We start from the raw sequence: 17,375 nt of genomic DNA, 5'->3' as shown, positions 1-17,375 counted from the left end.
TCTGAATCTTGCGAGCCTAAGAACATTCTGGCTGTTTTGGCATCTTCTTTGATAGAGTTTTTGTAATTTTAGCTGCCAGCTCTCGCTGTTCTTGCCATTCATCATCTACCTTCTCTTTGCCCTTTGCCTTCCATAGAGCTCTCTGCTGCTCCCACTTCTTGGTTTCAGCAGTTTGCTTTTTCTCACGTTCATCTTGAATTTCTTCAATGATAACGTCTATGCTTTTGGTCACGACGCGACTGACATTGGTTCTGGTGCCTTCTATTTAAGAACCATTCAAGAACTAGGCTCGCATTCGTTTTTCTGATGGAGGCTCTTGTAGTTGTCTGGTCAATTCCTTGATCTTTTCCAAGTAGCTCTTGACTGACAACTTGCCCTGTTCGATCTTATCTAACTCGCATAGTATGTTCTCATCTCCCCTGTTGTCTGAATATTCCAATCGGAAAGTCTTTACGAGCTTATATGGGACTTGAGCTGGCAAGCTGGGTAATGGTAATACCATTTCTTGGGTGCTTCTTTCAGCGTCTAGGGAAAATATTCCGCCATTCATCTTCGTCAATGTCCTTGAGTTCCACATACTGCTCAAACGCTCGGATGTGGACATATGGGTCATCCTCCTTGCCTCCTTTGAAAACTGGAAATGAAATTTTTAGGTTAGTGGAATGTTCAATGTGAATGGTTCTGATTTTGTGAACTGGTTTCTTGTCTTTGGATCTCCTTTTAGTGTAATGGTCTATATCAGCTTCCTAGTCATTGTCTTTTTCAGTCTCAATCATTGTGTCTTTTACCATCTTCTTTGCTGGTTGTGTCCTGATCGATGATTTCTCTTGCTTGCCCTCACTTTCCTCAACATGTTTCAAGCTGTGTTGAGATCCATGAGACCGGGTCCGTCTTTCTGCTCGCTTTGCCTGTCTGCGCCTGGAATGAGTTGAATGCTGAGAATTCCTCGATTCATCAACTGTTCTTGGTCCTGGAGGAACGTTTGTCTCATTCTCAGGTTCTCTCTCAGTATCAGAGCTTCGCTCTTACTCTTCCTGAGTTGGGTTGACACGATCTGGATTATCCATGAATCTCGTCGTTGGCCTTCTGGCCCGTGCAACTCTTCTAAGCGGCATGACTGATGTCCGATAGCTCTAACACCAACTGGGAGGTAGTTTGTTTGTTGAGCGACTTAGCTCAAGCCACCATGATCGCCAAAATGGAATGAGCTGAACACTTATGACAGCTATTCCAGGTTGGTAGTTAGAGTTAGTTTAGATCAACTTAGATTTCAGATCAGACAAGATTGGAATGGAAAGTAAGATTGAAACTGAAATACAAAGTGAACTAGAAATAAGACTAATTGAACTAGAAATGAGTTTGGAACTGAAATGTATTCATAGTAAATCACTACAACAAAGTGAGTCAAGTCTGCTAAGAGCTTAATTAGGATTACAAAATACAAGAGCATACAAAGCTCAAACACTAGCTCCCAAAAGAGAGAAGAGATCAATAGCCAACAATAGCACGAAAAACTGAGTAATGGCCGTATTTATAATCTTTCGACTGGCCTTCTAACTGACTGTACACTATACGAGTTACCGCAGTAACTGGTCCTGGTATTTACCAATCTAGGCGTCCTTGTCAGGCAGATGTTCCCGCCATCTACATGCCCCTACATCAAGACGAAGTGACCCATTACAATTCCATGCTGCTGTCTTTAATGTGGTCCCATAGGTCTCGCACCGTCATGCAGAGAGTTGCTCCAATATCACAACCTTTCTATCTCGGTAAAAAGCAATCTTACCTTTTTCCCCTTTTTCTCTTGCCGCTCTCATATCCGGCATTACCTCTTGTGTATGAGCAATCTGCGAGAGTTTGAGGTCATCTTTGAGAGAGAGAGAGAGAGAGAGAGAGAGAGAGAGAGAGAGAGAGAGAGAGAGAGAGAGAGAGAGAGAGAGAGAGAGAGAGAGAGAGAGAGAGAGAGAGAGAGAGAAATGAAGTGAAATGTTATATTAACGTCTTCAGAAGGCCAGAATGACGTGGATCTGATATAAAGTCAGAGTAACAAAAATGACAAAATAAAATGACAAAATAAAATGCTATAGAATCCGAAACAGTAAGGTGTGATCTAAGCAATTAGGTGGGATAGCTAAATCACAGATCACGAAAGATCGAGCATCGGTCGCTGGCGGATCTCATCAATCTCCTCCATGGTCAATAGCCTGACCGAGCGTCGTGCATGTCGGGCCAGAGTGATCCGAATCCTCGGATGCAGCCTCCGTCGATGCTGTGTAGTCCTCCGCAGCCGTGGGCGTTTGGATCTCCCTAGCTCGGTCGCTTTGTCGATCAGTGTGCCTCCAGTGTGAGGCGACGAGCTCTCCTGTGGTAGTAGCTCCTCCGGGTGTCCAATGTCTGCCCTAAAGAAGTCTGTGATCCGTCTTTGAGACTGGCTGGCCTCTCCCCTCGTCAGGCTCTCTCTGTGTCTGCGCAGCTCGAGCAAAAACAGACCCAAGCATCTCTGATCCTCGTACCGCATGACTCTGGAGAGTGGTCCGAAGCCCTCTTTGAACAAGCAGTGGAAGCGGCCGCGTATCTCGTAGTAGACGGGGCAGTGGTATGTGTAGTGCAACTCTGTCTCAGGCTCCAGGTCACATAGGAGGCATGTCCTTGGCCTTTGCTGGTACTCTGCTGTATCTCCCAATCTCGATCCGCAGCTGGTGAAATGAAGTGAAATGTTATATTAACGTCTTCAGAAGGCCAGAATGACGTGGATCTGATATAAAGTCAGAGTAACAAAAATGACAAAATAAAATGACAAAATAAAATGCTATAGAATCCGAAACAGTAAGGTGTGATCTAAGCAATTAGGTGGGATAGCTAAATCACAGATCACGAAAGATCGAGCATCGGTCGCTGGCGGATCTCATCAATCTCCTCCATGGTCAATAGCCTGACCGAGCGTCGTGCATGTCGGGCCAGAGTGATCCGAATCCTCGGATGCAGCCTCCGTCGATGCTGTGTAGTCCTCCGCAGCCGTGGGCGTTTGGATCTCCCTAGCTCGGTCGCTTTGTCGATCAGTGTGCCTCCAGTGTGAGGCGACGAGCTCTCCTGTGGTAGTAGCTCCTCCGGGTGTCCAATGTCTGCCCTAAAGAAGTCTGTGATCCGTCTTTGAGACTGGCTAGCCTCTCCCCTCGTCAGGCTCTCTCTGTGTCTGCGCAGCTCGAGCAAAAACAGACCCAAGCATCTCTGATCCTCGTACCGCATGACTCTGGAGAGTGGTCCGAAGCCCTCTTTGAACAAGCAGTGGAAGCGGCCGCGTATCTTGTAGTAGACGGGGCAGTGGTATGTGTAGTGCAACTCTGTCTCAGGCTCCAGGTCACATAGGAGGCATGTCCTTGGCCTTTGCTGGTACTCTGCTGTATCTCCCAATCTCGATCCGCAGCTGGTGTGAAGATGTGCATATTTGGCCAATAGCACATCGTATCCCGTGAGACAAGTGGGTGTCCATGTATCTGGGTCTCGTCACAAAACCATCCTTCGTAAGCTGGAGAAGATGCTCTCTGTAGAAAGCCATCTTCGTGCCAAGCTCCTGTGCTGGCTGTATCCATGTGCTCCTGGTGTCTAGCTGAGTCAGGTCCTGGCGGATGAGCCTAGTGATCTCGGACTGTGTGAGAGTCAGAGAGGGTGCATCCAGTGAGTACTGGAAGGGGGGTAGTCTGTCTATGCTGAACCCATGCACCTGAAACCATGATGTCATCTCCCCATACCAGCATGCTGTATTTCCTTGCATGGCTAACTGTCGAGAGGACTCAAGTGTAAGGCGGACATATCTGTTTCTGCGAAGTTCCCACATGCGGTGTATGAAGGAGACCGATCTGGTGAGTGCCTCAACCACTAGTGGGGAGGCAGCTAGCTCTGCTCAGATAATGGCACATGGTACTGAAGCCTTGGCTCTAATGAGCCGTGAGATCATAGAGACTAGTTGCTTCTCCATGTCCCCCCATCCATCAGTGCGACCTGTCCTCCCATGATGGTCCAATGAAGGTCCCCAAATCTCAGCTCCATAGAGCCATGCAGAAGCCACTAGGGTGTCAAAGAGCCAGAGCTTCGTCTGGGGCTCCTGAAATTGAACATGTGAACACATCCTCTCCAATCTACCCAATGTTGCATGGGCTTTGGTCAATCTAGTCTGTGCTGCTCTTCTCAATGAAAATGCTGGTCCACTAAAAACCACTCCAAGGTAAGTGTAAGCATCTGTATACTCCTCCGTCTCCTGGGCATATGTGAATGCGAGCGCTGACCTCCTGATCCACTGTGGGGTGGTATTAAATACCATGACCTTGGTTTTACCAAGGTTGACAGTCAAACCACTTTCATGGGCAAACCTATGCAAAGCATCCAAGTCACGTTGCATCCCCTTCGGAGAATCGGAGATCAACACAATATCATCAACATATAACAATAGTGGAATCCATGTTCTTGCCAGTTGTGCACCTCTATCACCATCTCTCTCAATGTAGTCAGAAACCTCATCCACATACATACAAATAGAGGAGGAGAGAGCAGGCAACCCTGCTTCATCCCAATAGTGGAATGAACCGCTGTAGATAGGCCCTCTGAGGTGTGTACATGCCCCACTATTGTCCTGTATAGCGCCATGACCCCCCAAATGAGCTCTGTGGGTACTCCTGTCTCCTATAATCTGCGCATCAATCTATCTCTGGGTACTGTGTCAAATGCTTTGCGGAAGTCCACAAAGATGCAATAGATCCGTCTCCCATGTGATCTGCCCTTCTCAATGATGGCTATGAGTGTCAAGATATGGTCAAGAGTAGAAAAACCTCTCCTGAATCCTGCCTGCCGGACTACGCGTATTCCCTCCCTCTCTGCCCATCTATTCAGCTGCTGCTCAAGAATGGATGCGTACAACCGTGCCAATGTGTGTCCGATCATGATAGTGCGATAATTCCCAAGCTCTGTAGGGTCTCCTGACTTGAAGATAGGTACAATAGTAAATAAGCTCCAAGTATTAGGCAAGCCCTCACACATGGCACATTTAAACATAACTGCTAGGAGTTTTGCTAGTAGATGTCTGGCATGCATGAAGTGCTCAGCCACTAAGCCATCATGATCATATGCTCTCCGAGTCCTCATCCTGTCAATGGCCTTCCTCACCATCTCAACAGTGAAAAAAGCACATGTGTGGGGGCATGGATCGGGGTGGTCGGGAAGGGGCGGCTGTCCAGGAACTGTGTACAGAGATGACGCGTACTGGCCCCAGGCCTCTGTAGAGGTAATGGTGGGCGGGGGGGGGGGGGGGGGGGGGGGCTCTCATGAAAGAGCGGCCATGCCTCACGTAAGTCCTGGCTCAAGAATAGCTGGTATAGATCTTGCTCTAGGCGAGCCAAAAATGCCCTCTTCTTCCGCCGCACTAGGCGTCAGAATTGAATCTGTGACTGTCTGTAAGTGATGTCCCCCAAAAGCACCTCCCTCTGAAGTCTAGCTCTAGTCTCGCGGCATTCCTCATCATACCAACTATTCTGGGGCATGCTCCCAAAACGGCGTCTCTGCTCAGGCTGTGTGTGTGGGTATGCCTCTGCTGCTGCATCATGTAACGTCTGTGTCAGTATAGTAGTAAGTTCCTCTAAAGGTCGCCCTGGCTCTTCTGTCCACAAGCGTTTGTAGATCCCATCTATGTATACAGAGTTCGTCTCCCGCGTGAAGGTGTAGCGAGTAGGAGCTGTTGCCTGTGGCCTGTGATCTACACTAAACTCAAAAGAGATGGCCAGCAACACAAGAGCATTGTCCACTGCCACACCAATAGGTCTGGGTCCAACCGTGAGGTCCTAGATACTAGAGATGAGACTCGGCTGTGCCATGACATAATCCACTATGCTAGCTCCATGTTTGTGTGGAAAGCATGTAAAACCCCCCGCAGCGGGAAATCTCTGTAGGCCATTCAAGATGACTAATCCATGTGCAGTCCCCATGTCTATCAAGTGTCGTCCATACTCGGTATGCTCCCCATCATGTGATAGTCTGGATAGGCCCGTCTCTGCAACATCCAGCTCTCTCAGCATCTCCTCTGAAGTATCATAAAAAACTGTCTGATGATGGGCAGTCCTAGCATTGAAATCCCCTAGAATGATGTCACCATCTCTAGAGAACTCCTAGAGTCATCATCCAAAATAGAAAAGGGGGATTGTCCTCTGGGTGGTGGATACACTGACGTACTCGGGGGAAAGTAGCAAATCGCAATGTAAAGATACCTGCCTGTCTCTGCTCTCAATCTCACCCACATGTACCTAGCTTGCTCATCCTTGCGAGCTATATGTATCAATGGCTGCAACTCCTCCCTGAATAACACTGCCACTCCACCTGAGCCCCGCCCTCTGTGCTCTGATCGTGTCTCCTGTCTACATGCGGTCTCCCATCTGTCTCCACTAATGTGAGGCATAGACTGCCCAGGGGCCTGATGTGTCTTAGAGTAGAAGATGATATCTCTCCCACTCAGCGAAACCGCGAAACGCGTTTCGGCCGGGGTGAAACGTGAAACGCTTGAAACGGCTGAAACGTTTCAGCATGCAGGTGAAACGCCTCTGCTGAAACGCCTAAAATTTTTGGGGGTTTTTAACATGTGCACACCTATTATGTATATATATATAATACTATATACACCAAAATTGGCGTTTCAGTCATACGTTTCACCGAGGCTCCTCTCTTGGGTGAAACGCCCCTGTTTCGGGGTGAAACGTTTCGCGGTTACGCTGCTCCCACTAAACTTTCCTCAAAAGCACCCACAGCTAGATGCATAGATCCATTACAATTCCAAGTAGCAACTTTGAGTGTGGTCCCATAGGTCTCACACCGTCATTTGGAGCGTGGCTCCAATATCACCACTCTTCCATCTCTGTAAAAAGCAATCTTACCTTTTTCCTTGCCGCTCTAATCTCTGGCATTACCTCCTCCATATGAGCTATTTGTAAGAGGGTAAGGTCATCCCCGAGGAAGATGCCCGTTTTCTTAAGAGTTGGTCTCTTCTTCAAAAAGTCCTCCTTCGCTTCCATGGAGGGAAAAGGAGTGCCCTTTCTTTCGAGGTTTCCCCCTTGCTCCCATTTTTCTTGTTGCCCACTCTCCAAGCTCTTGAGTGGATTGGCTCATGAATCCCCATCAAAGCCATGAGTTCTTTTACCCCTTCGTCCACATTATCTTTGTCTTTAAGACCGCAAATCCTCACATGTAGAGAGTGCATACGCCTTCTTTGCTCCTCCTCAAGTGTCACGTTAATGATGGTGGGTGTGGACGTAGTTGTTTCCTTGCTTTTCCCTTTATTGGCAACCTCAATCCACTTCTCGGCCTCATCTGCCTTCTGTTGAGTCTTTGTAATAACGTTCACCCAAGAAATCGTCATTTCTTTTTGCTGCTCTTCCTCCTCTTTGATGGCTCGCACTTACTCTTTGATCGTGTTTAGCTCTTCTATTATTGAAGGTTGCAATTTTTCTTCTTCAAGTGTATTTCGTGATCGTGCCTCTGCTAGCTCTCTCTTGAGTGACGCAATCGCTTCGTCTTGGGCCGTCACACGATCTCCCAGTGTAGCTATCTTGCTTTCTTGGGCCAACACACATTCGTCGAGCATTTTTATTGTGCCCAGTAAGTTGCGGTTGATCTTGTTAATTGTTTCGGTCATTTCTTCTTTGCACTTTTGAACTGCATCCTCTAAGGGTCAAGCATATCGTTTTGTTTCCTCATGCTTGGTCACCGCAAAAAACGGGACGGAAAATTTGTGATGGTAGTAGGAGACCGCCCTACACGCACCACACTATGCATACATGTTCTCCCCAATTTAAGCATACATGGCATACGTTTTGCCTTTCCTGCAATTTCTGCAAATCAAAACAAATTCCCGCTTTATGCAAACTACCAATTCTGCAATTCTGTAAGTTCTACCGATTCTGTAAATTTCTGAATTTTGCTTGCAATTATTGTTTTCTTGCCGGGTTGAGAAAGCCGTTAGCAAATAAATAAACTCGTGTGGGAACCTGCACCTGCCCGCGGCCCGGAGGGGGGGGGGGTGTTATGCAAGGGGTGAGCTTTTGGTTACGTGCGAAAAGGACGCCCAAGGCGCTGCAGGTTGCGCGCTGTGGAGAAGCGGGGAGAACCGTAGTGCGACCTGCAAGGCTGCAAGCTGTCCTCTGTGACGCGCTGCCAACAGCAGCTCTGCACGACGCCCTTACGAGTAGCCTTGCAGTCGTGCTGCCCTTCCTGAGCTGCGACATGCTCGTCGCCCTCCTGCCTCACCGCGACCTGCAACCTGCTCGTAACCTGCTGCTGAGAGAGAGAGAAATGAAATGAAATGAAATGTTATATTAACGTCTTCAAAAGGCCAAAATGACCTATGAGACCAATCAGTTACAAAATAGTGAATCTAATACCATGTCTGGGTACAAAAGAACTAGAAAAGAACTAGAAGTGGAACAAAATACTACTACTACTACTACAATCTAAAACTACGTGGGTGTAGCAGCTGATACAATAGGTACCCGGTAAACCGGATGTAACAGTGTGTGAAACAAAGATGGAAGAAATGGTGAGGATCCATCCTCATCTGCACTCTGGATGTCGAGAGAGTATGGCTCGAATCTTCTGTTGTAGTCTCCGTCGATGCTGTGTAGCTCCTCTCCTCAGTCGCGGTCGTCTGTATCTCTGTAGCTCCAATGCTCGGTCGATGAGAGTGCCAGTAGTGGTCGAATGAGTGTGGGACGAGCTCTGCAGTGGTGGCTGCTCCTCTGGCTGTCCCATATCTAGTGAAAAGAAATCTGTAATGTGTCTCTGGGACTGCCTCTCTCTAGCTCTCCCCAGTAAAGTGTCTCTATACCTGTGTAACTCAAGTAGAGAGAGAGAGAGAGAGAGAGAGAGAGAGAGAGAGAGAGAGAGAGAGAGAGAGAGAGTGATTGTTGCAGTCTAGCGGCTTACATAAAAGATGAAGAAGTGGAGAACGGTATCATTTTCCCATCCATCTCGAGGTAATGTTGGTTATATGAAATTTGCCTCACTAATTACTCTTTGACCATTGGTGGTTTGATGCTGAACTGCTTGTGGCATAACAGTATAAGGGATATCACGAAGCATGTTGCTGCAGCTGTAATGAGAGAAGCTAGCAAGGAAGGAATTGCTGAAGGTTATCGGGATAAAAATCCGCAGGAGATGGCTGACATGTCTGAGGTTTGATGAATAACATTCTGTATAAAATTTCACGTATGTGCTGATGTGTTTGGCTGACTCCTTGCTTCTTAACATCTGCAGGAGGACGTTTTGAAACATGTGGAGCATAACATGTGGTACCCCACATATTCACCATTGGTTTCTCCAAGATAAGTTTAAGACCCAATGCATCAAAACTGCTCAGCATTGTATCATATCAAGGTGGTCTATTGTTGATTCTTACTGGGATAGGCAGTGACAAGCCTGTATCATTTTAATAAGCCCAATCCTCATTCTCATGCAAAGCTGGGAACAAATGCTCACATGAATAAGCGAATTCCTCTCCCGCTTTGATCATCCATTGCATCTATGTGAATGCGCTGTTGTGGATTTCATCACAATAAACGCTCCTTATAGCATGTGTGAAGTGCCAAGTAAAACATTTACAGGAATGTTCAGGTGGTGCATGTCACTTGCCATATAGAAAGTCAATATGCATCAACTGGTGTCAATACCATGGGCAAAATCTCAATAATATCTGTATCTCAAGTCTGGCAACCTGTCAAATCGCAAGCAACGGTAATATGCTTGCAGCCAATAACGTGAGACTGAACCATTGGGGAGTCATTAGGACTGCGAGGCATCAAGGCCTTTAAATATGAAAATGCCCCTTTAAATACTTTAGTGCCGTTAAAAATTGTGTAGAATAAGAAAGTCACACAATATTAAGCCTAATCAATACATTTACCAATATAAGACTCATCGCCTTGAGGGATACTCTGAATTGATACTCTTCTACCTACTAATTTGGTAGTGATCACCACATCTAACTCAAGTCCAAGCACTACAAACACGATATATCAATGGACCCACTCAATCTCATATATTCTTAGCATGAATCGAATTTTGTAGTGGTGATCACAACTGGGAAATTTGCCTAAAAGATCTTGCATGGAACTGTATATTGAAGATTTTCAGGTCAGCACATCAATTTCTACGATATGCAACCCACCATCGTTTTGCAAAATTTTGGAGTTTTGAGATAAAGATGCTGACCTATGGTATTGCAAATATTTGTCAACAAAAAAATTACTTCTTGAGAGCAATGTTTGAAGTATTACATTGGCATATATATAATTTTCTAGCTAGGGATGCAACTCGAGAAAAGGTTTTTGCTTGCAACTCTTAGGGCCATTTCTATTGATGCTTGCCCATCGTGTGGAAGATGAAATCATCTCATTTTCAAAACCTAAACCTGAGTAAAGTGAAAGACAATGTCCTAATGAAATACATTTTCACCTTCGCTCCCATTGGTGAGATATTGTAGGGAATTATTATGTCTTGGCAAGAAGTTCAACTTTGTGCCTCAAAACTTCCCAATATATTGAGTCTAATAAGGCATAGAGACATGTTCCTTATCGACTGCTTAAAAGTCATTGGTTGGTCTTTATTGAGACCTACTAGTTGTTGAATATGAACCTTCCCATGTGCCTTGCCGTGCCTTGGTGCATCGTTATCATTGTCATCATCAAAATCATTAGGCCTTTTATCCTTGTGAGGACCATTCTTGAGCTCATCACCCTTGCCTTCTTCTTCATGCTTAGGATCACTCATTTGGAGTTCAATTTTACATTTTATTTGATATCCACTACAATGAACTTGTGAGCAACTATCTGAACTCGAGGAGAATGAATGATCTGGAGGTTGTAAGTAATTATTCATATAACATTGAGAGTGCAATATTGCACGTGATAATAATCGTTGTAATAAATGCTATTACTTGGTAGATCATCTTGATGGCACCTATAGCGTGTGTCATGTTTTGATACAAAGTGCAAAAAGCTTTAGATATCTAAAACTTTTGACTCTTGATTTCCATAGGACATGTCATATTATAGCTAGCATGGTTGTAGGTGATTGAGTAGGACCTGTGAATATTTTTCCAAATTCTCATGAACTATGTGTTGCCTTAATCCTCCTTTGAAGTTCTCTTGAGAGTTGACAAGATATGGCAAACCTTGAGATTTATGAGGGTTTAAAGGCCACAGATTTCCACTCCATAGGAGAAAAGCTAGAGGAAACTCAAGCAATGACATGCTTGAGGTAACCATGCAGGGAGGTTGCCAGTGTCTCTATTGTGGAGCAACCTATGACCCATTCTAGGAAGGGAGGTGTCACACCTCCCCATCTTCTCAGGAAATCCCCTCCTAGACTATTGCAAACCCTAATTGTCCTACTTCCTTGGTAGGGGAATGATGATGCCAAGTGTAAATAGGTAGCTTCAATCCAAGTCACATAAACAAACGGTCTATCTTGTCCAAATATTTGCATGTTACATGGATCACTTACAGATACAAGGGTGTAGAGAACAATGATTATCACCCCTATCTTGTGCCTCGTGATGCAAGCAAGGACCATGAGTTAAGAGCTTACAAGAGCCAATGCCTAAGCTTTGAGCCAATGTCAAATCCTTCTCCTCTTAGGAGCTTAGGTAGGTTTTTCCTCAAACGATAATGGATCTTCTCTGATGCAAGGTCATTGAGCAATGAGAAAATAATGTCAAGATTGACAAGTGTGGAGTCAAGATTCATATAAAACTAAGTGTGGAGTCAAGCCAAGGAAATCAAAGGACATGTTTATTTTAGATGATAGTAGGCAAAGTTTTTAAAGTTCCATCTAGTACTGGCAAAGGTCATTGCCACAAGTGTTGTTGAAAATAAAAAAGAGATGCACCCCAACCTAGAGCTCATTGAGAATGAATTTATAGATTGCTTATAACTCTCCACAATAAATCCAACAAGGGAGAAAACCTTTCTAATGCAGTTAGATGCTAACTCGTCAAGTGCATATGACAAGTTAGTGATGGCCCATGAGATAAAGAACAACATCAAGCAAGCACCACAAAATAAAGATTCGATTAAAGAGGAAAAATGCATGGTCTCAAAGTACATCACAATTGGCATCTATCAAAAGAAGGGTATGGGGCTCTAGTGCCACACACTCTTAATCCACAATCACATGCCACTATGATGCCTTATTGTACATGGAGAAAATTAGGCTAGCCCAATCTCAAAGAGCTATCTCTTGTCATCCCAACTTAGAAGCAGAGTGTCTTCGAGCACTCATAATTATTGTGAGACTCAACTCCCATGAAGTCAATGTCAATAAGAGCACAATAAAGGAGAACATGCAAAGTCATAGTGCCAAAGTCAACGATACACACCGACCTACTTAATGATGGAAATTAGCACAAATGAGTACAAAGCCAATCCATTAAGGCTGCATCTCCATGAAAAAGCTAACCAATCATTGAAACCTGGATGCACAAGGATACTCCCAAGGACACAGACACTTATGGCTACAAAAACCATGACTTATTTACCCGGGTTAGGGTTATTGTATTTTTATCACATGAGTGCACACTAGGGGGGTTTTTAATGGGCAAAAAGATAGATTTTACAAAGAACGGTCCCATATATAAGGGTCAAAAGGCAATTTTGGTGCACATAAGTGACATCTCCCTAGTGCTACTAGTCAACTCCCCAGGCTTATTCATTTCCTTATGCAAGCTACAAGTAGCACTAGGAAAATAAAGGCCTATGTGCTCTAATCAATCCCAACAAACAAAATTACAACAAAGAACACAAAAGAAGAAACCCAACGATGCTTCTTCAATGGACTCTCACATAAAACAAAATCCAAGAATATTGTAACGATGTATTTGCAAGAACACGCTAGCCCACAAGACATTGGTCTCAATCCATGCTAAGGGCCACTAACTCAAGAAACTTCCAAGAATGGGTCGTTCCCCAGAGTCTTGTACATGATCAAAGCTACTACATCGGGAGTCAAGTCTTGTGGTTACCAAACAAAGTGGCTACAATGCCAATCCACAAGCAACTTAAAGTAAACCAATTTTTCAATATAAAGGGTATCATTACTGCATGGAAAAACAAAGCCTCTACTTCTCTAAAAGGGCTAATTCATTCACATGACACGTCCCACTTGATGAAAATATGAAGACATTAAAACAAAGGTTGAAGTCATCACACTGATTCCATCCTCGCTCGACAAACAAAGTCAAGCATCAAGATGGAGATTAGTGCTAGCCAACCTTTCACTCTTACCATCTTCAAGCTCTATACACATGGTAAAAGCTCTGTCACCTAAAAATCCAATCATCAAGGTTGAGAAAAAAAGACCTTTGGCATAATTAGAGTTGGGCCGTTGAGCCACTAAATGAGTGAAGCATCGGTCCCAAAGCTTCAAGTCATATTAAAATATGTGATAGCTATTATATTTAGGCTGAAGCTAGAAGAGTTGAGCTACTTATGGGAATTTCTCATGCTAGAATAGGTAAGCATAAGAGTTCAAGTCTATTATTTTATGAGTGAAGTAAAGTGGCATTGACTCCAACACTAAAAAGCGCACCGTGAGATGAGCACATGAAGCCTCAACAATGAAAACCGTTCTTGGTGGTAGCCTATAAGTCTTACCTAAATGCTTTGATAGCTATACCTATTTTTTTGAAGCACCCATCAATCATCTCTATTGGCCCATCAATGATATTCACTTCCTACTGGCTCCGCTTGTATTTTATTCAATTCCTACTGAGATTCTGCGAGAATCTCTCTTTCCTTTCAAAGCAAGATTTATTAATTGCTCTTTCAAAAGAAATCCTGAGTTTTGAACCCTCATCTATAACACATCAAAGTGGTGGAGAATTCCCCTAACCACTCCACCAGGTACCTCGACGTGCTCGTGCAGGCCACCCATGAAAAAAAAGTCTGCAGCCCCTCGCTAGCTCGTCTGCCATCGCCCCACGTGATCATACTCTCTAGCTCGTACTTTTCCCGACCTGCATCATACTCTCCTGCGTGAAACTCTCTTGCTATGTCGGCCTACCTGCTCATACTCCCTACTACGTCACCCAACCTGCATCAACGATTAATTCGTTTTTTTTAAAAAATTCTCCCAGCCAAAGGGATATCTCTAGATTCTCTTTAACTTTTTATTCTTGAAATGTGTGGAACCTACTGGCCCAACAAGTTAGTATCCATGTATTTCTTGTGTATGCATAGCAATGTCCCAACATTGGACATATACATTAGAAACTTTTGTTTTTCCACTCGTCACTCTCTTTCTAGCATTTTAAAAACAACCAAACATTAAAGCAATCTTTGAGCTTGATCTCTAAGTGACTGCCAAAGCACTTTTTTTCCTATTTTATAGCAATTCACTTCTTAACTTTGCAACCATTACCACATTTACTTCTAAAGGTCAGTATATATGAGTCACTCATGTGTTTATACCCAAAAAACATTTTTCTCACTAGAAATATGAAGACCTTCTTCAATAAGACATTTTAACTTTTAGATTTTATATCTGCCACCAAATTTAATTTCTAGTAAGTCTAAATAGCTCTAAAAATAAGCAAAGGTCATTTTGATCACTTAAAGATATTTTGGAGTGATCAAAATTAAAATTTAATGCTAAACACGTGATTATCTCTCTCTAGTCTATAGAGAGAAATTTTTTGTATTTGACCTAAAGTGGGATATAAGCGGGAATAATAAGTCCAAGGCTAAAGAAATTAAGAATCCTTAGAATCCTTAGAACATTCACAAACCTCTAAGGTTCTAGCGCACCTCGTGGGGACAAGAAAACCTAAAAATGATCTCAAGACAACATTTAAACCATCCAAGAAGCCCCTAATAAGTAGGAAAATGTGATAACAATGTCAAAATCTTAGGTAATATCCATTATGATGTGGATAAATCTATAAGGAAACCAACATGATTTTCTAGGAACAAAACGGGTTCAAGATGACCTCCGAACCTCAATTTTAAAGAATCCTTAGAACATTCACAAACTTCTGAGATTTGGTTTAAGGCCTTCAACGGATCTTGTTGGGATAATAAAACCTAAAAATGGTATCGAGATGGAATTTAAAATGTCCAAGAAGCCTTTGATACATAGGAAAATGGAAGAATTTGGTGCCAAATGTCTCCGTCCGTTAATACACAAACTCTCCCCTTGTGGATTAGGTACCCATCATTTATGGAAAAATTCTTCCAATTCTGTAGCTCACTCAAAGGAGGAGAACTAGATGTGGAGGAAAAAAAGACATTATCAGCATTGGAGTGAGAAGGATCTCTCGTTTTTCCCTCATTTTCCCATGGCTCTACACTTTGGAGTAGTTTCATCATGCTCATTTTTCCCTTTAGAGATTCCAAAAAATCACTGCAAAGCTTTCTGAAGAGAAGAAAGTCTATCTCACGCATACGAAAGAGCATCAGCTACCACATTGTATTGTCCTTTACAATACCAAACATTTGCATCATTCTTCTGAGGAATCTCAATCTACCTAGCCTTTCGACCCTTTAAATCTGTTTGTTGTGTAAACAATTTTATACTTTCATGGTCAAACACAATCTCAAATTGAGCCCCATACAAATAATGCTGCCATGTTTTCAAAGAAAATACTATTCCATAGAATTCTCGTTTAAAAGTAGATTTGAAATTGGCCTTCCCTCCTGCAAAAGAACTGGTTCAATAACATGATTACTAGCATCCATTTCTAACACAAATGTTTTCATAGGGTCCACAATAGGTAAAATAGGAGTTGTGGCCAATGCGACTTTGAGAGCGTTGAAACTTTGTTGTTGAGCTTTTCCCCCCAGAAAGGTTTTCCCCTTGGCTTTCAATTGGTCCGTCATTGGAACAACAATACGAGCATAGTTAATAATGAACCATCGGTAAAAACTTGCAAATCCTAAGAAAATTTGCAGCTTTCATATTTTTGGGAGAAGGCCATCTCCTAATGGCATCCACTTTGGATTTATCCATATGTAGCCCCACAACTTAAATTGCATTCCCCAAATAGTGAATTTCCTCCTTGAGAAAATCACACTTGGATTCCTTGGCATATAACTTGTTTTGCTGTGACAACTCAACAACACCTGCTTCACATGTAAGTGCTTTTCGTCAGAGGCACTACACACTAGAATTTCATTGAGGAAACCGAAAACAAACTTAACCACATATGGTTTCAAGACACTGTCCCCACAAGCCTGTCATGAAAGTAACTAGTACATTGGTTAACCCAAAGGGCATAACCAAAAACTCATAGTTACCAAATCTTGTCTAGAAAGAAGTTTTGGGTATATCAACAAGCCGAATGCGTACTTGAGGATACACTGACCACACATCAATCTTTGTAAAGATACAAGTATGGGTGAGTTTATCAAATAACTCATGCACTCTCGGCAGCGGATACTCATTCTTAACAATAACCGCATTCATGGCACAATAATCTATGCACATGCACATACTATCGTCCTTTTTCTTCACCAACAAGATGGGAGAGGCCCATGGTGAAGAATTGAGTTGTATAAACCCTCTATTTATGTATTGAAAAGCTAAAGTTTCACCTCAATAGCCTCAGAATGACCCATTCTATAGGGTGGTTTACTTACGGGCTTACTGCCTGCAACCTCATCTATGCCATGTTTCACATCATGTGTCGGTGATAATCCTCATGGAGGATCATTTGGAAACACATCCTTGTAGTCCATTAATAATTATTTTCTTATTAGAAACATTTATATTTTCTAGTGGGAGGGAAATAGCCATAGTTGGAAGAGAAGAGAAAGAAGAATGCGCTGTTGAGGAATTGTCATTTAAAACATTATCAACATTTGACAAAAACTGACATACTGAGTAACACAAAAAGAGCTCTTCTATTTTATCATGAGAAGAGAGCTTCATAAGCTTGGTTGTATAAATCAACGACAAGGAGAGAACATCCTTCTCCCCTAACAACAGTACGTGCAAGCCATTGGATTGGAACATCAAAATATTATGCTTGTAGCTACATTTTAATAATGGTCCTAACCTATATAACCAATCATGACTCAGGATTACATTTACTTAATCTATATTCATGACTTGGAAATTCAAGGATGTGATATACCCTTGAATTTCCGAAGGAAAATCCTTTACTTTTCCATCCCACACCTCGACATCATGGCCGTTAATCATCGCTATCTTGTAACGGTGGGAACCGGGAGTCTAGGGAAAATTGAGCCATTTCACTAATTTATGGTAAATGAAACTGTGCGAAGTACCATTGTCTGCCAAGATTCTCACATTGTGACCTTGGATAAACCCATGCATGTGCGCCAACTCAT

General features: G+C 43.3%; 1 protein-coding gene across 1 annotated transcript in view; it reads left to right on the top strand.

Moving 5' to 3' along the window:
- The window catches only part of LOC147425667 (NAD-dependent malic enzyme 1, mitochondrial-like), a 123,795-nt gene extending 114,100 nt beyond the window's left edge, over positions 1-9,695 (top strand). Inside the window, exons 17-19 of the mRNA XM_086499521.1 lie at positions 8,943-9,005; positions 9,090-9,204; positions 9,286-9,695. Of these exons, the coding sequence (XP_086355647.1) occupies positions 8,943-9,005; positions 9,090-9,204; positions 9,286-9,357 (250 nt within the window). The 3' untranslated portion in view covers positions 9,358-9,695. The remainder of the gene's footprint in view (positions 1-8,942; positions 9,006-9,089; positions 9,205-9,285) is intronic.
- Positions 9,696-17,375: the final 7,680 nt, after the last annotated feature.

Source organism: Adiantum capillus-veneris, chromosome 25 (assembly GCF_014529385.1).
Source record: "Adiantum capillus-veneris isolate H3 chromosome 25, ASM1452938v2, whole genome shotgun sequence".
Taxonomy (NCBI): domain Eukaryota; kingdom Viridiplantae; phylum Streptophyta; class Polypodiopsida; order Polypodiales; family Pteridaceae; genus Adiantum; species Adiantum capillus-veneris.
Note: the sequence above shows the minus strand (reverse complement) of the source record. Positions and strands in the feature narration are given on the sequence as shown.